General features: G+C 35.8%; 2 protein-coding genes across 10 annotated transcripts in view; both read right to left on the bottom strand.

Annotated features, from left to right (window-relative positions):
- Positions 1–905: 905 nt before the first annotated feature.
- On the bottom strand, positions 906–3,747 carry LOC128985753 (uncharacterized). Its single transcript, XM_054405600.1, has 3 exons — positions 3,541–3,747; positions 1,687–2,160; positions 906–1,082 (listed from the first exon to the last, which is right to left on the bottom strand). Exons 2-3 carry the CDS (start codon positions 2,149–2,151, stop codon positions 1,056–1,058), a joined length of 492 nt encoding a protein of 163 aa, XP_054261575.1. The 5' UTR covers positions 2,152–2,160; positions 3,541–3,747; the 3' UTR covers positions 906–1,055.
- A 15,558-nt stretch (positions 3,748–19,305) lies between these two features.
- The window catches only part of LOC128985748 (echinoderm microtubule-associated protein-like 2), a 115,410-nt gene continuing 112,981 nt past the window's right edge, over positions 19,306–21,734 (bottom strand). For all 9 annotated transcript variants that reach the window (XM_054405585.1, XM_054405593.1, XM_054405591.1 and 6 more), the window contains 2 exons: positions 20,912–21,138; positions 19,306–20,289 (listed from right to left, as the gene is read on the bottom strand). In XM_054405585.1, the coding sequence (XP_054261560.1) occupies positions 20,164–20,289; positions 20,912–21,138 (353 nt within the window). In that variant the 3' untranslated portion in view covers positions 19,306–20,163. The remainder of the gene's footprint in view (positions 20,290–20,911; positions 21,139–21,734) is intronic.

The following is a 21,734-nucleotide window of genomic DNA, read 5'->3' as shown; positions in this document are numbered from 1 at the left end:
ATCAACCAGCAAGAAAAAGTTCCTAAATTGTGCTATATAAATTATAACAATAAAGCGTAAAATTTGTTAATTATTCACATAAAAATGTTAACGTTGTTATTAGCTGAAAATGTTGTCTAGCCAGATGTTTGTGCCATCAGAGGTGCCGGCAAGAGTTAAAAAATACTCCAGATTTGTCTTAAATAGCCAGTAAATAGTAGTAAAAATTGTATATTTTATCACTTGGGCATAAAGTGACTGTTTTCGACCCCAGCTCAAGTTTTACGATCAAGGCGAGGTTGTAAAAAATTAGCGAGGGTTGAAAAGACACATTTTTTGTCCGTGTGATGAACTATATTTTTTGTTATATTGCACTATTATTTGAACAAACTACATTACAAAACCAAAATAGTTTTCATTTAAAGATAACCTCTCAAAACGACTTCTAACTTGTTTTTAATTTAATTTGCTTATGGAAACATTGGAAACAAGCATGTTTTTAGTAAGTGATTCAATCGTCTATTACGATTGTATTAGTGTAGGCTACATTATACTATAGATATGTCGAACTATTTACAACAAGGCAACAATAAGCTAAAACCAACTAAAAAATCGATACATACTTTCGATAAATGCTGATTTTTACTCCCTATGGGCCAAAAGCGCTTTTAACAGTAGAAATGCTACTTTAGACACATGCATTTTAAACGGCTGTTATTGCTGCAGTATGACAACAAATTTATTTAATGATCCTGTCTTCCTTGAATATAGGCTATCTGTTTCATTGTTCTTTCTAAGGTAACATCTTATTTAGTTTCTGTCAAAATTCTTTTTGAATATCCTAGTACAGTCTATGAGAGATGATACTATTTAAAAAGGAAAAAGAATAGCTAAGTTCAATGGGTTGGTAAATAATTTAAAAACACGTTTTGCTTACTTTTATTCGCTTATAATCCATTATTAAATACAGAATGAATTCAAACATCTATATCTATAAAAGAGGAATTTAAAATAAAACACACAAATATCACCATGGAACAGACAAAAATTATAGTAAGGAATTACCTGGACGACTATCATACTGTCTTCAATGGAGGCCCCATCTGGAAAACAAAACATTAGGCTAATTAAAAAATGGTTTGACAGTGTAAGTATTTGATTTATTTAAGTATTTGACTTAAATTATTACTAGCGAACCTGGCGCACAATCTCAACGTAGGAGAAGAAGGACTTTATTGATCTTTATTTATTTGGCGTTTTCGGTTATCTTGGTTTTGTTGGCAAAGGTGGAGATGGTGGAAGGCCTAATTGAGTTTACAAGCTTAGTAAAAGTTTCTAAATCAATTGATGATAACCCAAATGGTTGTGTGGAATTTTATTTTTTATATAGCAAGATAATCATTTTCTCTGATGTATGATATAGTTAATTAAACTTATAAACAGAAAACAAAACAACTCTAATTTTTAATTTTTTTCTTAACCCCCAACACAATTTTTAAAGTAGCCCTAAATACATACTAACTAGAGGTTTGCCAAGCAATACGTTCCAGTACAGCGAAAAATCTAAAAGGTTACGGAAGGAGACAAAACCAAAAATTAGTAGGCCTACAAAGTGAATACTTCTCAAACATTCTCTATAAACCAAGTCACTAACTCTAAACAAACAGGGGGATTATTAATCTGTTAAATAACTGTTGAAATAAATACCTGCAAAAGACGCATATTTTCTTTAACGAGAAAGTTCAGCCTTTTGTGCAACTGTTCATTTGTAGATTTTAGGGCTGAAAGCTTCACTTTGTAAAACTCTAAAACTTTGTCTTCTTCTTTTGTCATTTGGAAAGAAATTTTGACATCCGGAATGGACCTTGGAGGCAAGTTTCTTCTCTTGGGGGTTATTTGGGACGTTCTAGCTTGGTTTTGCCTTTGCCTATACCTCTCACTATTTAACTTTTTCCTATCCCGCACAGACTTGAAATATGCTTTTCGTCTCAATCGTTCTTCTTCTGTGTATACTTTCTTTCCAGATTCATCAGTTTTTGTAGGTGTGTCCTTGGTCTCACTAGATCCTTGTTCTGCAGTTTCTGCTGGCTGAGGTTGTGAATTTTCAACAGCTGATGCGGATTCAATTTCAGTGGCAGTTGGTGCAGACACGTCCATTGGGTCCTCCGCCATTTTTTTTAGCTACATAAAAAAGTATAATTAGAATGGAAGCACCAAATACCTCTGCCGCAGCAAACCTTCAGGTTAAGCAACTTGGTAAACTATCAATCACAGACGCCGCGTTAAAAGAGAATTATTTTTTTAACCTATTATGATGATAAATTTAACGCAATGAATTCAAAATGACTGTTGTTTTCCCAGAAAAAGTCAAATAAACACGGAAAATCAGAAAACGACAACAATTTTTCCAATATCAAATCACGCGTTTAACCCTCCCCAAGCATTGGCCATAAATTTCAAAATCCCCTTTGGTAGCCTAACAGAAAAGGCATGTGGGGAATATCAAACAGAATTTTGAAATGTAACAGCAAGTTAGGTTAGGTAACTTAAACATCTCTTTATTGATAGCATATTACCTACTGTACCGGTACTTATATTATTTTTGCTTAACTTATATTGTATTTGTAGGACTAAAAAAGTAGGTAGGCCTATTTAGAAGTTAAACTTACATGGTGAAAACTAGGACGGCTGCACTTTACTTTCGGTCCTACACAAACAACCGAATGAAAATATCGATTATTCGATTGTTTCAATCAATATATCGTTTGGTATCGAATAATCGATATATATCGATCGATATTTTCATTCGAATGAGTGTAGGACCTAAAGTAAAGTGCAGCCACTAGGCCTAAGTCAAAGCTTAACATGCATAACCCAAACTTACGTAGGCCTAGACATATCTTTTTACCCACTTTTTTCAATAAGCTATTATGATAGTTAGGTTTGCTGCCACAAGGAAGTGAAAATAGTTTTTACGATTGGCCAAGATGCTGGTTGACCTATTTATTGATGGTAGGTACCTGAGTGGTGTATCTTAGTGCTCGCCTTACAATCAAAAGGTTACCGGATCGATCCTGAGAAAAGTCAGTAGCTTTGAGATGGCTCAAATCAAGACCCAGCTGTACCTGATCATAAGCTTTAAATAAATGATCCTGGCTAATTAAACTGCTGATCTTAGTCAGTAACAAAGCTAATTCAGATCACCACACTCCATTCCACGTTCATCCTTCAAATTTGAGTTAAAATAACTTATTCACCTAGCCTAACTAATCTGGCAGCTCTTTCTCAATGAATTATGATGCTCATCCCTACCTTTTACTGCCTTTCCAATTAATTAACCTGACCTAAAAGAGAGTAGGCCTACCTCACCTACTTGCTTTAAGATGGGAATTTTTAGGTTAGGTAATGTGTTTGAACCAAACAAAGAACCAAAAAAGGGTTTAGCCAGGACTATGATTGCATAGCTAAGGGTAAGCGATAAAATATTTTAAACTGATTAAATACTAGTCCTACCTAAACAATATTATACGAAAAATGTTGTGGTTTTATCACTTTACTTACATAACTGAAACTTGTAAGCTTAACGTTCACTGACAAAAGAAGCACTCGCAGGCCTGAGACTTGTAGTTGTCTATTCAATTCAAAATTTAATCATAAAACTAGTCTTTAACAGTAACAGTAACTTAAACAAAAGAGAATTTATTGGCAAAAAACCGGCGACAACGGACGACAAAACTAGACAAGGCGAAGGCATTGACGGAAGACCGACGAATGACAATACAACTGACAACGACAACAACAGCTCTGGAAGGAAAGGAACTGACACTGACAATGACAACTGAGAAGTAGTGAGAAGAGAACTGAACAACTGAAAAGCATTTAAAAGTAAAGAGAAGAAAAAACTATGAATTTTTTCGCGAGCGTTTCAAGGCAGGAATTGGACTAGCCTACTGCGCATGCGCAAACTATAAAATTGAGCTGATCTCAAATGAACGACTCTCATACAATTGAAGCAAAAGAGTTGTTTACTGTTCTGTCGTTCTGTCATTTGTCTGCCCCTGCCGTGCCCCATACCATAGCGAGTTTTCAAAGTCTTAAGTGTTTAAGTTGTGTTTAAGTCTGTTTTTAAGTCGGATTTGAGTCAAGGCCCCACTTGAGTGTATAAAAGATAGTTTATTGTTATGCGTTCTACCGTGCCAGCCCCGTGCACCCTTGTAAGTTAGTTTTTATAGTCTTTAAAAGTGTTTGTTGTGTGTTGTTCCAAGTGTTGTCCAAATAAAACAATAAGCATTAGCTGTTATTATGCTATTGTATTGCATTTACTTAGTTTAGTAGCTCTTAAGTAAAATTTTATTGCTGTATCATCACACAGTTAGGACATGGTTAGGACTACCGGTACCTACCGACATTTCCCATAAACATTGCAAAAGGACGAATCTTATAATTATATAAGAACTGTCTAGGCTGTGTGGTAAAAGGCACTTAGGTACAAAATAAGTTACCAAGCGGTGTAACTTTCATATTAGAAACCCTTGGGTGAGTTGTATAAAGGCCTAATCTTTAGGTTGACACATTTAACCCTATAGGCCTAGCCTGTAAACCATTAACTGTTTGGAAAAAAGTCTATGCCTTAGGCTAAATATGGTCCTTGAGCCAATTAAATGTGTAGGCTAACTAACATTAAAATAACTTAGGCCTTGGCTAGGCTTTGCATTACGCTGGCGTACAGGGCAAGGCTAGGTTCCGCTATCAATAGACAGGCCTACACTATAGTACCCTACTAGGTTACTATATTATACTTATTGGGTATCTCATTCTTTGGCGTTTCCTGTTAAAGGGAACATTCATTATTATTGATAATTTCTTTTCGATATAAGCTTATAAATATTTTTGTTTTACTTCACGATCCATGACTTATTCCTTCTGTTATCTTCAAACACATTTAAATGATCTACTAATTTAGAAGTAGGCCGAACCTTGTTTAGCAAACATTTAATAGCCTCTTTTATTGGATCAAACTAAGCTAAACTAACCTATAACATAACTAACCAAACTTGCTGTATGATTTACGTTACCGTTTCAAAATTTTGTTTAATAACAGAAAAGGCATGGGGAATGGCTGTCAAACGGAATTTTGAAACGTTTGGCCTAAGTTACAGCAAGTTTAGTTGGTTTAGAACATTATCAATTCAATAAGTTCTTATAGTTTAATTAACCTTATTTTGTTTAATTGTTTGTTGATAGGCTACTAAACAATATTTATTTAATCCTTATCGAAGTTGTCAACTGATATGTTTTAATTGGTATTAGGCTATCAATATAACGGACAGAAAAATAAAATTTCGATATTCGAAAAGGAATTATCTATAATAATGAATGGTGGAATTTATATTTTATATTTAAGTATTCCCTTTAACAGGAAAGTACCCATTCTTTACATTATACTTAGCCTTTGTAAAGGCTACTCATACACACATATAGGCTCTAACTTAATAGCTTAGAATGCTGTAACCTTTTGAAAGAGGCATTTCCTCGCGCTGTTGTAATAGTCAGAATATTAAAACATTGTTTGTTTAATTTAAATGGCGGTTTGTTTGAAATTATTTAGAGTAACGTGGCCATGAGAAACGTGCTATTTGAAACTCCAACGAAAGAAAAATATACGTTAAGTTAAAAACTATTAAATTGTAGTTATTTGTAGCGCCCAAAAACTGTTGTACCGTTACCTACTTTTAAGAACAAACTACTGTCTGCCATCTACTTACTGATGTAAATTTTTTTATATAAAATTTTTTCTTTAGTTGGGGTAATTTTGATGAAACAATACATTTACAGTCTTCATTTTATGCTAGAATGTTCTACTATAAACAATGTAGGCTATTAAGAACTGCAGTAAAGTCCTTTAGAGAACCTGCAATCATTATTGGGTGAAATAGCAGTTCGTTGTACAAATCGTAGGCTACTTGATATTATTCCCTGCAATATAAATTCCGATTTTTGTTTTGAGTACTAAAGGTATCGTGATATGAATATTTAAAGCCATAGAGTCTTTTCAAATAGACTTTCACACTGTGCTGTGGTGGTTAAACAAGGTTAGTTCAGTTTGGTTTAGTTTATGTTAATAAAAACCAGGTAACACCTAAATACAGTAAATCCAAATTGTTCCAATAGCATCATCATTGGGTTGGGTTAGTGTTGTACAGTTTTGTATCAAAACTGATTGTCAAAAGCGCCAAATTATACCTAGTCGTGTCTTTTCATGAGTAACTTAGCTTATAGAAAAAAGCTAAAAATTTTGTTAATGATACCTTGTTTGTTTATAAACTATAGGCCTACCACTTTCAAAAGAAGCAGCCCAGAACCATGGCTGTCTCGCGCACGTAGGGGTGAAGGGTGATGGTGGGGAAGGGCCTGGAGCAGTGGTGGCCCGGATAAGTCGTTGGGGTGAGGTGTCTTTCCCCACCACTCTGACTCTCCTGCTGTCCTGCATGCACGACTCAAACAGGTGTGTGGTTTTTTTCTATGTGGTAGGCCTATAAGCTAACATAACCTAAACGCCGCAATGGTCTGTAAAAGATTGGCGGGTGGTCCTCTTTTTAAAAAGACCCAAAGGCTAACAGATTAATACTGTTAATACTGTTCTATGAAATGGCGACCATACAATGTAGGTATTTTAAGCCAAGTATGGATGGAGATGAGTGTAGGATGAGTGGCGCAATCTTGTAGTCTTGTTAGTGACTAAGGCCGACATGTTCCTTAGACACAGCTGTTAATTAATAGCCCATACAGCTAATGACAACTAAGGGACCTACAGTTTATTGTGGAATCCGAACCACATTTTTTCCTCGTGATTAACGAATTGGTCTAATCATTAGGATAGTACTGCGGATTGTCGTAGTACTCACTAGCGCGGACGTTAACCCACACTGTTGCAGTGCAATGTAATTTTCAGAATCAGTCTTCTTCGCTTTATATTTAGGCTAAGTAAAATTGATTTTCCTTGCTGCATATTAGGGAACATTATTACCATGTTTAATAGTCATGATAAGGTACAGTAGACTCCCTCTTATTCGGACACCTTTTAACCGGACATCGGTTAAACCAGACAACACTCAGTGGAAATTACATCTCTTTAACCAGGCAATTTTATCAGCACATCGGTTTAACCGGACTAGGTCGGCAGGAAGTGGGAGGTAAGCGTTACTGAAACGACTGTTCTTGTGTTAAGGATATGAGTGTTAAGGAGATATAAGGATATAACAGTGATTACTAGTCTAAATACAATGCTCTACTACATTTTAGTCAAATACTGTATATACAGTATGCATTTAAACGGTCACTTTTAATGAGTTTTTGGGACGTCAGTTTAACCAGAAAACCCATTATCCGGACTGGCCTCGGTCCTGAGAGTCTACTGTCTATAAGAGAGGGAGTCTATTGTACTGTATATTTTACTACGTTATAGTGACACGAATAAAAAAATAACAAAAAACTTCATGCAATAACCCCATAGTACTACAACAATATGTTTACTACGCTGTAGGCTTCACATTGAATGTGTTTTATTAAATTAAAGCTAAAAAAGAGTTTTTTGTTACAGAGTCATTGATTGAGGTGCTGGTGAACTGATCGAAGACTTAAAAATGTTTTGCTATAGTGTGAGGTGTGATAGTACGGACTGTTGTGATAAATTACCACTGTTTATGATTTACTTTATATGTTTTAAAATAAATGTTCTACATAAACTATTAAAATTGAATGATCATTTACAATGCCATTATTTCCAGCTGTAATATTTGTTTATACTTCTTTTAATTATTTTTTTACTTTGTTTCTAAACATAAGTTCTGATGTAGTCAATATTTGCATAATCCCAATGTGTAATCACTTGCACTTTCAAAAATATAAAATAGTAAACACAACAGCTTTTTATATACCATTGTTATTATTTATTGGTGTTTTTGTATTGCAATCGTTAAGTTGCATGCGTAGTTGCAGATGCATTGGTCTGTTTAAATGTATAAAGGAACTAAAATAAAATCTGAAAATTACAGACTAACAAAGACTATTCAAACAAAGGAGTTGAAGTATGTAAAAGATTCCTAAAACTCTTATTTTAAATTTGGTAAGTTTAATTTGATACCAATATCAAGTGTTGACCTTATTTCCTATATTTTCTCTGGATGGTATTTCAATTTATTTTATAATTGCAATGATTCTGCTTCACTCAAATTCCAGGGCATGGACTGCAATCAACATCTGCCAACATCAAATTCGATAAAATCTAAAAATTTGTTAACTCACTTGTATATACTGTTGTAAGAAAGACTTAGTAAACCAAAAGTATGGCTTTTATTCATTCAAAATTACAATCATGTTTTAGTTAAGAACAAATACAATATTTACAAACAAATCAAATAATAAATATTATCAGGTGATAATGTTCACATCACCACATATACCGTATAACATTTAAATACAACATGAAAAATAATAGGATTTCCTGGAATTTTCCAAAATGTTTAAGATCATTCTAAACATCCCAGGCAATTTCCTTGAATATAGCCTACTCAGATAACTCAACAAAAATATTCTAAGAAAATTTGTATATAGAAATCTGGAGAACATTCTCAGAATATTGTGGAAAAGTACTCTGGAATATTCATGGTATATTCTGAACATAAGTTTAAATTATTAATTTTGTCAAGTACCACAAAATAACTTGAAAAATACAAAAAAACAATGTTTTTAGGGCAAAAAATGGGAAAACCCAATTTTTAGTCCATTCCCATAGTCAGTAGTACCGAATACTTCAAATCGTCATGGAGGTAGCTAACAGCAGCAGAACTGAACTGAACTAGTAAGTTATGACTCATGAGTCGACTCGTTGAAGACCAAATACAACTGAGTTGGTCCTTTCTGGCGCATGCGCAGTAGGCTAGTCCAATTCCTGCCCTGAAACGCTCGCATTTTTTCTAACTTTTTTTTACTCTTTAAATCTGATTTGATTTGAGCAGGCTTTGTTTAGCACTCAGAAAGCTTTTATCAAAACTAGGAAATGAAATGAAATGATTTATTTACCGTTGACCATGTACATGAAATGTGCATTTTGATATGAGTAGCCAATTTCCAAAACCTGGGGCCCATTTCATAATAAAGTACAAACTAATATTATTAGTAAATCAGCTGATCGCCCAATGCAAATCTAATGGAAGTTACAAGTTACAAGTTGTAACTTGTAACTTGTAGTTTATTATGAAATGGGCCCCTGGGGCCCATTTCATAATGAAGTACAAACTAATATTATTAGTAAATCAGCTGATCGCCCAATGCAAATCTAATGGAAATTACAAGTTACAAGCTGTAACTTGTAATTTGTAGTTTATTATGAAATGGACCCCTGTTATTTCAAATTTTCACAACTTTCCAGTATTCATCAAAAACTGATAAATTATATACTAATAAAGATATTCTTATGATTTTTTCTTCTAAAATCATTAAAAAATCATGTTTTTCTATTTATATAGTGCTTTATAATCACAGGTAATTAGGTTTTTTATAACAAATATTTAACTGTTTGATATAGCTGGTATTGGAAATGGAAGAAAGAATTAACATGTTTTGGAAATTTATAGGAAGCCATGTTGTTTCTAGTCAATTTCCAAACCCTGCTAAAACCATTTCCATTTCCATAACCAGTTAAAGAGGATTCAATAAAATAGCATGTTTTTCAATAAAAAAATCTGTACCTACTGTAACCAAGTACCTTTTGCTCTTTAGCTGGGTTTTGTCTTCTGAATAAAACTTCAATAGTTCATTAGCGTCCCAATTTTCACAGAAGTGCAGTTCCAAAAATCTTTTTACACCTTCAAGTCACGCTGCGACTTTACAGCAACTCCTTTTTTCATATGCCAACACTAATTTTCCTTGTTAATTAAATAATAATATTCCTAGTTATACAGTAATATACTACAGGGAAAAAGTATTTAGGTAAAGAAAAATAGTTAGCTGGTTTTGGAAATGTTTTACAATGGCAGCCATACTTTACTAAAGTTATATAACTGGTTTTGGAAGAGTAATCATGTATGGTTTTATAACAGGTTTTGATTCTGTAGCTGAATTGGAAATAACAGCTTTTGGAAATTGACATACTTTTCAAATGCTTTTTAAATATATATTTAGCAGGTTTTGGAAGTAAAAAACAACTGGAAATGATAGCAGGCATTCTGAAGTAGCCATAGCAACCAACATCTCAATTTGGAAAAATGTGACCGATAACAGGTTTTGGAAATCGACTACTCATATGATTAATACAATTATCACAAATAGATTGTCATGTATCTATATAGCTAAAACTAATGACTACACATGTATTAAGATATTCATATATATAGTAGAATAATGGGATTGTCTAAAAGTTAAGCAGTAATTTTTTTGACGATTTTTGGTGTGCAGGTCCTTGCCGATTCATGCAGCTTGTTAAAAGATTTAATGCAATTATTTGCCTTGTGTGATTGCCGAATTTTGTCAATATGTTTGCTGTGGGAATATTTAATTTTGTCCTGTTGCGTGTTTCTTTCGTGTATGTCTTGCCTGGTGGGAAAAGGTGAAGATTAGTTTTAGTGTAAATAAGAATATGTAATATGTATAAGTTAATTATACTGTTAAAATTTTCATTTGTATAAAAAGGTCCCCAAAGAACCAGCCCATTTTTTCCGAAGACGCTAGGGACGATCCCGGGATTGTTTTTCACATTACTTCAGGCTAGACCTAGGGGTTGTGGCATTATCACTCAGATAAAATCCATTGGTGATTTGGCGGGATTTGAACCCGGGACCCCAGAGACCGAAGTCCCGTGCTCTAACCACTACACCAGCTCGCTCCCCCCATAGGATCTAGGAGGATTAAACATTAAGGAGAGGGCACGCGAATAGGAATACACATGTTACGGTGAAGCCAGCTCTAGCAGAACACTAGAGGGGCACGCGGAGCCGTAGAGTGGCAAAAAGCCCCGGCTATAACATGGGAGAGATAGGGAAAAACGCGACGCGCGCTGTTTCGAATTAAAATTGCCGCTAAACTAAAACACCTGTGTTATTCACCGGTGGCATTCTTAAAGTAAATTAAATTTCCTATCGAACGGTGTCAATTATTTCTATAAAAACTATAATTTTTTATTTATTATTGAAGATCAAAGTTGAAAGAATTGGCCTGGACTTTGAACATATGATTACTTTAATTACGTTTTTGGAAAAAATATGATGTATCTATACAAATTAACAATTTATTCGTGTTCCTTAAGAGTTTCTCGAAATAAAAAAATATATATTTACCTATATTTAAAAGTGGTATTTAGAAAAATAATTACAATAATATTTTTTTTTATTTTTCCAGTTTATAAAACAATCTTATTAATTACGTTAAAATGAAAAATTTAATTCTTATGTTGAAATACATTTTAAATTTGCATTTTTCATAGTTTTCTCGATTTTTTAATACAATTTTTTACTACTTTTAAGGCATTTATGTGCTAGGCAGGTGATTTTAAATAGCCAAAGCTAAGAAAAAAATGCAAAGCCGCTCTACATTTTTTTACACCAACAGCCGTTACAATTAAATTACTAACATAAAAAGTAAAACAATTTCTTGGCAATCAAATTCTTGATTTTTTAATATCATATTGAACTATATTTTATCTGTTTGTTCAAGGAAACTTCGAGTAAAAAGTGTAAAGGTTCAACAATTATAGCGTCTTCTGACGCCAAAGTGCGTTTATCATTCTTTTAAAGGGTTAAAACTTATTTTATTTCTCTTAAATAAAATACTCAAATACACATACAGTACTACTCATGATATGAGTTTTAATTTATGAACAGTATTATAAATAATACACAATATAAGTATGGCAAAAAATAAAAACAAGGACTATTGGTTCATAAATATGACTTTCCTCTTAATATTAATAGGTTCAATTTTATAGCATGATATAGTCTTATTTTTAACTAGTTAATTGATATTTCTGTTACCAAACCTCCCAGTAACCCATACAACGCAGTATGAGAGGGGGAGCGGAAGAGTAACGCTGCCTCCCCCTCCACAGTACGCGGCTTCAACGAAACTACAGCGTGTCCTCTCCTTAATGTTTAATCCTCCTAGCATAGGATATATGAGATTGAAATAAACCAAAGTAGGTCATTCTGAGATATTCATCTGACACAGATTTTCTGAGTTTCCAAAATCGATAGCTGACCCGTGACATTTTTTTTACTCTTCTTGTAATGCAGATCTATATCATACTACCCAACTTGGTGACGTTTAATACCAACATATGACACCACTTGGTCAATGGTATTAAATTTCTTATTCTTAATTCAGCAGAGAGTTATTCCATCAACACTAACGCTTAAAAAATCAAAACCCCACCAGCCAGTCTATTTGAGGGTGGGTGATAACATCTTAACATCCAAAATCATGTTAAACAGTGCGTGACATCACGTGTACTGTGTACTAAAGACTGAAGGTAATTTGAAAATGTAGCCCTATCCCCCTATAGCCATGAAAAAAGTGATGAAATGTTAAGGTCCAGTCAAATTAGTCGTAACATTTCTTGTCATAGCTCTTTTGAAAACTTGTTGTATCAATATCGGATTTGTGGCATTTATTTCCTTTTTTAAAGTTCTTTAAAATATGATGTGCTACTTGATTGGGGTTGCTATTTTAACATTTTTAAGCTGCCCCCAGCAATCCCTATTCGGAGGTGAGGGGTGAATTTCAAAATACCACCAAAAAGTACTTTACATGTATCGAAGCTTGTTTGAAAATATGCTGCTATTGAAAAGTTAACGGGTAAGTGGCTATTATGGGACACCCGGTATATATATAGCTTATTCCCTATATGGGAAATTTGCTAATATATAATTAAAAAACAATTTTAACGAATAGTGTGTTTGGCCTCTGGAGAAATAAAAATCAAAAAGTACGGCCTAGGTCTTCCCGTACCACCTACGGTAATAGCTTCTTCCCTATAGGGAATTTGGCTAACACATTTTGTTGCCCTCCCTGTACAACAAACAAAACCCAGGTGTTATTGCAAAACCAGGTATTCATTAAACCTAATTATATTTAAGTGAAAATCAAACCACACAAAAATAATTCGCTTAGTCTGTAGGTTTTGCTGCTTATGTGCGGGGCTTTTTATACACCCGCGGGTGTATTTCTGATTTATTTCTTTCTTTTAATAAAGACCTTTTGGATCAGTTGTGTGATTATTGAGTGGGCTGGAGCTAGAATGTAAATGTTGAGATTGTCCAGCTATAAACAGAGGAACAGATGGCCTATTCATCTGTTTCCTCTCTATCACTGATGGTGAAAATTACACTACCAAGCACTGAGCACCGAGTGGATGGTGATAATAGCTCAAATAGTTAAAAACCATCCAAATGACCTTGACCTTACTTTTATCTTAATTTAACAACCAACATAACTACCTCACCATCAAAAATGACAGCGGCCTGAATATGTGACAGGACAGGCTTATCCATATCTAACTTTGAATACCTTTTATGTAACTTCCGGACCATGGATAAAACATAGTGCATGATTCCACCCATCAATCATCTCTGCTGAAGACAGCACTTCCGGTAACTAGGCCAAAAAGTCCTCTTTCCTAAACCAGCATTGACGATATAAACTTGTGGCGTCAACTTAGCCACAGCTGTGATGCCTTTGGTCTTCACTTTATTTTAATATTTATTATGTTACAGCTGTTGCTAGATTGTTAAAAATGTTTAGTTTTGACTATGTTATAATTCAACACACTTCTTCATTCGTTTGTAAATAAAACTTATCAAATATTCGTTCATATAGTGGTGATATTATTTCATACAGATTACTCACCCTATATATTGGTGACCCCGAATAACGACAACAAGAAGCACGACATTCCTACATCAATATTACCAATGTCGCTAGAAGAAATCGAAGCTCAATTGGCGAATCTACGGGAGCAACAAAATGAACTTTCCACCAACGTTCAGCAACGCAACGACCCTGGTAATGTATCAGTTAGTCAAGTTGCAGTAAAGCTTCCACCATTCTGGGCCGATCGACCTAGTCTATGGTTTGCTCAGGTAGATTCCCAGTTCGCCATCTCACATCTCAGGCATCACAAATGATGACACTCGGTTTCACTACGTCGTTTCTCAGCTTGAAACACGTTACGCAGTGGAAGTAGAGGACATAATCACAAATCCACCTGCAACAAATCGTTACGGTACGTGGTACTTCGTTCGAAGCTAATTGAAAGGCTGTCTAATAGTGAAGAAGAATGTGTTCGCCAGTTGATAAGCGATGAAGATATCGGAGATCGCAAGCCATCGCAGTTCTTACGCCACCTACGTTCTCTGCTCGGTCCAGCCCAACTAAAGGACAACATCCTTCGAGCACTCTGGCTACGTCGTCTCCCTGTTAACATTCAAGCGATTCTCACAGCTCAAAATGAACTTCCACTTGATAAACTTGCGGATATAGCGGATAAAGTCATTGAGGTTTCACCACAAGTATCAGTAAATGCTACGGCAACTCGTGAACACACAAAGTCAAATGACGACCTCACTGCTGCTATTGCAAGACTGGCGCAGAGGATTGGCGCACTCGAAGTATCCCTCCAGCACGATCGTTCGACCAATCATAACAAGAAAACATCAAAATACGCAAATCAAGATCAGCACAAATCTACAAGCCATATCTGCTGGTATCATGCCAAATTTGGTGAGCACGTGTCAAAATGTACTTCTCCTTGTTCTTACGGGGGAAACTCCAAGGACGGCCAGTAACTGACTGTCAAGCACCCAGCCGCAGAATCTTTGTCTCGGATCAAAAGTCTAATCTCCGGTTCTTGATCGACACCGGCTCTGACGTATCATGTTATCCCAAACGTCTTCTACGAGACCGTCGCACATCTACAGACTTTGAACTAAGTGCCGCCAACGGTAGTACTATCAAGACTTACGGAACCTGTTCTATGACATTGGACCTAGGCCTTTGCCGTAGTTTTGCATGGCAGTTCACAGTTGCAGATGTCAGTGTTCCAATCATTGGCTCAGACTTCCTCAGTTACTACCATTTGCTTCCTGACTGTCGATTGTTGCGACTTCATGATGCCACAACTGGACTTGTTACAGGAGGACAACTCTCCGTTACGACTCAAAGTAGCGTAAAATCCGTAGTCACTACTTCTCCCCTCTCTAAAATCTTGCATGAATTCCCTGAAATTACTCGCCCTCCAGGATTGCCTTGAGAAGTGAAGCACCAGACAGTACATCACATACACACGACTCCAGGACCTCCTGTATTCTGCCGACCACGACGACTGGCCCCTGAAAAGCTCAGCATTGCAAAGAGTGAATTTGCCGACATGGTAAAATGTGGTACTGCACATCCATCAGACAGTCCGTGGGCTTCACCCCTTCATCTGGCACCAAAAGGAGAAAATGGATGGAGACCGTGTGGAGACTACCGTGCATTGAACGCACGCACCACTCCTGACAGGTATCCTGTTCGACACATTCATGATTTTTCAAATAATCTTTCAGGCTGTAACGTATTTTCTGTCATAGATCTTGTAAAAGCATACCAAAAAATCCCTGTACACCCAGATGACATATGCAAAACTGCTATCACAACTCCATTCGGCCTTTTCGAATTTTCATTCATGACTTTTGGGTTACGTAATGCTGGCCAAACATTCCAGCGTTTCATAGATGAAGATACCCAAAACCTAGATTTTACGTTCAGCTACATTGACGATATCTTAGTGTTTTCCCGATCAATTGAAGAGCATGAGCAATATCTTAGGACTTTGTTCAAAAGACTCCATTCCTATGGCGTTATTGTAAACTCGTCCAAGTGTGTTTTTGCAATGCCTGAAGTGATGTTTTTAGGGTACAAAGTTTCAGCATCAGGTGTCTACCCCCCACAAGACCGAATATCTGCTCTTCAGGAGTACCAACTACCTAAGACAATGCGGGGTCTTCGACGGTTCCTACGTATGATCAATTTCTATCGTAGATTCTTACCTAAAGCCGCAGAACTCCAAGCACCTTTACACTCTCTGCTTGGTGGTGCAAATAGCAAGGGATCACTTCCTGTGCCTTGGTCCCCAGAGACTGAGGAAGCGTTTCAAGCTTGCAAGTCTAGTTTGTTGTCGGCGACACTCCTATTTCATCCGAAACATGACGCCCCTCTTGGACTGTTTACAGATGCCTCTGACGTTAGTGTAGGAGCTTGCCTTCAACAATTTGTTGAAAATTCGTGGCAGCCACTTGGATTCTTCTCTCAGAAACTTTCACCAAAGCAACGCTCTTGGCCGGCATACTACCGTGAACTTCTTGCTGTGTATGAAGCAGTACAACATTTTCGTCATTTTTTGGAAACCACGGCATTTACCATTTTTACTGATCATAAACCACTCATCTTTGCTTTCCATCAACGTCGTGAGAAACTTCCACCCGTTCAACTACGTCAGCTTTCATTCATATCCGAGTTTTCTACAGACATAAAACACATCGGAGGTTCAGAAAACATTGTTGCCGATGCTTTATCACGTGTAGAGGCTATTTCATGTTCATTGGATCCTGAGTCAATTGCCAAAGCACAAAGCTCAGATGACGAACTCATCAACCTCATAAACAATAATAATTCATCTCTCAACATACAGAAGATCCAAATCCCAGGAACAAACTCATTCATCTTTTGTGACACTTCAACCCAAATACCTTATATTCCAGTGGAACTACGGAAGAGGGTATTTCATTCGCTACATGACCTCAGCCACCCAGGCATTAAAGCTACTGCAAAGCTTGTAACAGATCGATTTGTCTGGCCAAGTATTCAAAAAGATTGTCGTAACTGGGCTCGTACTTGTGAGCGATGCCAACGTTGCAAGGTAACGCGACATGTACATACTCCTCTAGGAACATTTTCTTTGCCATCATCACGTTTTGAGCACATCTATGTTGACATAATTGGGCCTTTACCACCAGCAGGGCCATACAAATACTGTCTTACAGTCATAGACCGTTACACTAGGTAGCCTGAGGTTCATCCTTTAAAGGGGATTACTGGAGAAGAAGTCGCCGAAGGTCTAGTCTCGTGCTGGTTTTCTCGTTATGGCGCTCCTTAAAAAATAACTACTGATCAAGGCCGCCAATTCGAATCATCCCTCTTCAAGTCCCTTGGAAAAACTTTCGGCTCTGAAAGAATCAGGACTTGTAGTTACCATCCCTGTGCAAATGGATTGGTGGAGAGATTCCATCGTCACCTCAAAGCTTCACTGATGTGTCATCATGATTCATCCTGGCTGGAAGCTCTTCCAATTGTCCTCCTAGGTATAAGAAGTGCGTACCGCGAGGATCTTCAAGCATCAACAGCAGAAATTGTTTTCGGTCAACAGTTGAGACTTCCAGGAGAATTGTTTGATCTCCCTGTTGACGGACCCAGGCATGAAGATCCTTCTGATTATGTTGTACGACTCCGTCAACACATGACTTCAATCAGACCTGTCCCAGCTTCACGCCACGTCAAACCCAAAACTTTTGTATTTCAGGATCTTAGAAAGTGCACCGATGTTTTTCTAAGAGATGACTCTGTGAAACGTGCTCTACAGCCTCCCTACAACGGACCATATCCTGTAATTTCTCGTGATGAAAAATCCTTAGTAATATCACAGAATGGCAAACAAGTGCGAGTGACCTTAGACAGGGTGAAGCCTGCGTATGTGTTACCTGACAAATGTAATCACCCAACAATCAAAGAGCCTCCTCAACCTTCAAACACATCCCTCAAGCCTCCAAACCCGGCATCATTGTTCAGAAACTATACAACTCGGTCTGGTCGAAATGTAAAGCTCAAGCTTCCTGGAATTCCAGTCTCTGCGGGGGGCTGATATGGTGTCAACTTAGCCACAGCTGTGATGCCTTTGGTCTTCACTTTATTTTAATATTTATTATGTTACAGCTGTTGCTAGATTGTTAAAAATGTTTAGTTTTTACTATTAGAGCAAGAGCCCATGACTGCCAGACCTTCGTTATTTTATAAAAGCTGAAAGTTTCTCAGCAAATGCTCCCAGTTCAGTTAAGTATGATCGGCAACTATGACATTTGGATTTTGGTTACTTTGGTAACAAAAAGGTAACAAAGGTCTGAAATTTGCAAATAACCATCGTTATAGTATAAAGCTTGGTTCTTTCATATTTTCTTCAGAGGAATGTTAGAAATCATTTCCCCCATTGCCAGACACTTTGTGCGGTTTAAACCCTCTGCCAGACACCCTTAAAAACTAGGTATGACGAAGATTAATTTTCGTCATAGGCCTAATCTCTTTAAATGCCATGTAGTATTTTTTAGGCAGTTAAAAATACATTTTAATACAGCATTTTTGACCAAAAATATTGTTGAAGGTGAAAACTTCACAAAGATATACTTCGGCTAACATTCTCGTTCGCCGTTCGTGGGAATCAATGCTGTGTTCTTCATCAGGTAGGCTACTAACGATAACAAAACTCTTAATAAAATAATAACTCTATTTCTTTTACTTGGTGGCGTTCTATGACTTTTCTATGTTATAATTTGTAAATCGGTTCTTTCAATGATTGCTCAATTTTAATAAAAATCTAGTTTCTGGTGATACACAAATCACTCTAGGTTCCCATGGTCACGTTATTGTAAATAGTTACTTCAAAAACAGACTTTTACCAAAATAAACGGTACAGTAGAATTTTGTTTCTCAAGTAAATGGTGGAAACTAAATTCATACAGTATTTTCTAAGTACCTACCAAAATTCTCTTATGTATCACACTCCCAATGAAAAGCTCCGCTATAGCAGCTAGTTACCCCAAAAACAAACTTTTTTAAATAATCAAAAATAAACAAAAGGAAACATTTTGAGACAAATATAAAAATTGGTATATGATAAAGTAATTGTAAAAATTGAATGCCTATAAGAATATCATTCGAACTTAGAGGGCTTCTAAGCCGCAGCTCTTTGATAAAATCATGATGAAAACTGACTATTTTTTCAATTTTGTAACCTGAATAATAAGTTAATGAGAGCTTTCATTCACTTTCACATGATTAGAATAGCATATTCAATTTACCGATATTGATCCCAAATGATAGCAGAGCTTTACTAGAACAACTTATACTTGATAGATTTTTTTTAAGTTTTAAAGTCAATAGTGAAGAAGATAAAGTCAAGGTGTTGTTACTCATGTTTGATTTCTAAACAAAAGTTTATTTTATTTACAATTGAAATAAATAAAACCACTGTTTAAAAGTATGTAAAATAAATTTATAAAATTATATTTTTTCATGATTCCACATTGCTTAAGAGCTACACAACTGTTTAAAAGAGTGTGTTGTAACTTACAAACTGGAAAGGAGTTTTACAAATCCAAGAAAAAACTTTGAAGGTGAATAATATTACAACTGCTTTTAAGAATAAAATTAAATATGTGGAACTCAAAACACTAAATTTATTTTACTTGTTGAACTATTAATCAATATGTAATATCGTACAATTCCATAACATGCACTATGCAGGTCTATTTTCAAACATTCTCTCATATTACAAAATTTAAACTCTTCATATCTAAAAATTAAACTGACTTCTAAAAATGTACAATTAAATGGAATGTGCTGGTACCTAGGCCACATTTGATGTGGAAATAATAAATATGTGTTACCTTATTCTTTATACATTTAGGCTATACGTTTTCTTAGAAATAGTTGGAACTAGAATACACTTAAATGATTAAATAAATATACAAAAATCTACAAAAGCACTTTGCAGGGACGGCAGATCCTGAAGTGAAGGTCACTTTAAAGTGTTGGTATGATTCAGTGAACTGAGTTCGGTTCAAAACATTCAGTCTTATCAGGGACAAATCACTTGAGTAATATTAGCTAGAAAGCAAAAGGTTTTGATCAGAAGAAATCAAGTGAGGTATTTACTGTGCTATTAGGTACTAATATTTTCTGCCTGAATTTTCTTACTGGATGTATAAGACAAGACTGTAAATTTTAAAATTGAAACATTAAATTAAAACATCTCAGCTCAAATCCTCCACTTATCATGCTGAGTGAAGTATGTGATGATCGCTTGTATAGATCAGAGATTTTGTTTGACTACGTTAGTCTCCATTGTAGAACGCTTGTGTCTTTTCCACCAATCGAGATTATACGAGAGTCGTCAAAGAGAAAAGCGACGTTGGTTACATGACTGGAGTGGCCTCCGTAAGTGTGGCACAGCGACTGAAACAGAAACAAGATACTTAAAAATGCATTTTGGTCAAAGACATCTGCAGTACTTATTGAAACCTTCAATATTCTCAGCAAAACAAGATTATGCAAAGTGTAGGCAAAACATATATACTAAACTGCAATTGACTTGCTATATCTTAAATTCCAATGTATCATTACTCTTGAACAAAATGATCCTGGCTTAAGAATGAGCTGATCTTAAGTCAGTAACAAAGTAACTGGTTGGAATCCTCGTTTAAACAGCTCTAAAAATAAAATTGTTAAGTACCTAACTTTGAGACTTGAAATGTAACTATTTTAAACATCCCAATGTCTTCAAAAATCAAGTTAGCTTGGAACATGTGTTTCTATGGTACAATGTTTCATTGCTGAGTCCGTGACACCCAATCGGAGTGACATGGCAGCTAAGGTGCTTGCTGAAATAGCCATTAAATTTCAACCATTATCTATTAAAAGAAATAGGTTCTCTTCCCTTTATTTTGGTTAGTCAGGGTTTTACCTTTAACGTTTTACTGTACTTGGATTTGAAATTTGTGATTTTATTTTTTAGGATTTGTATTTAAACTCCCAAACATCACTAATATCATGTTTCAAACAGTAAGCAATATCCTACTCTGGGCTGTGTGACTGGGTAGGAGAAGAGTTTGACTTTGCCAAAGTCATCAGCAGTTGCTAGGAGCCGAGAGTCGTGTGATCGTTCGCAAGCATTCACATCAGTTCCATCTGCGTTTTCTGGCCAGATTCCCACAGTTGAGAAAGACAGTACACAGTTCTGTGACGCCCACTGTATATCTCTCATGGAAGCGCTCTGGGGTATTTGGCGACATAGACCGGCATTCCCTGAACAACAAAAAATATGACGTTTACAAAACATACAAATGATATTGTTATATCAAGGTATTTGCCATTTTAAAATTACTTTGTACTAAAATAACTAATGTGAAAAACTACCAAAACTCTCGGCATTCCAGAAAATTTATTTAAGTTTAATTAAATGGAGCACCAGAAGCAACTATAAATTTTGTGCCAAGGCTTGTTAAATCTGGAATTTAAACTGCAAAGCTCGCTGTCAAGTGCACCACTCACTAGATTATGTCACATACTGGAACTTAAGAAATTTGATTATGGACCTACAGCCAAGTGGGGCTGCCCATGGGCAAGAGTAGGTCCTCACAGCACAGCGATGAAGATGAGATAATGGTAGTTAATGGTGGAAGCCTTGGTGGAAAAATCCAATAACCTAGAACCTTGTGCTCTATGTTACATTCAAAGATTGAAAAAGTAATCTTATGAATCTAGTATTTTTAAGGAAATTACTCACCCATTATTGTATGTATACTAAGATGTACTCTATGATATGAAATAAGACATGGGTACTTTCTTATTCCAACAGAAAGAAATAACTCCTTAATAATGAATTACATCTTGACATAGAA

The sequence above is a fragment of the Macrosteles quadrilineatus genome, unplaced genomic scaffold (assembly GCF_028750875.1).
Source record: "Macrosteles quadrilineatus isolate MER2022 unplaced genomic scaffold, UCM_ALF_1.0 Scaffold_2__2_contigs__length_208266976, whole genome shotgun sequence".
Taxonomy (NCBI): Eukaryota; Metazoa; Arthropoda; class Insecta; order Hemiptera; family Cicadellidae; genus Macrosteles; species Macrosteles quadrilineatus.
This window is presented reverse-complemented; position numbering and strand designations above follow the sequence as displayed.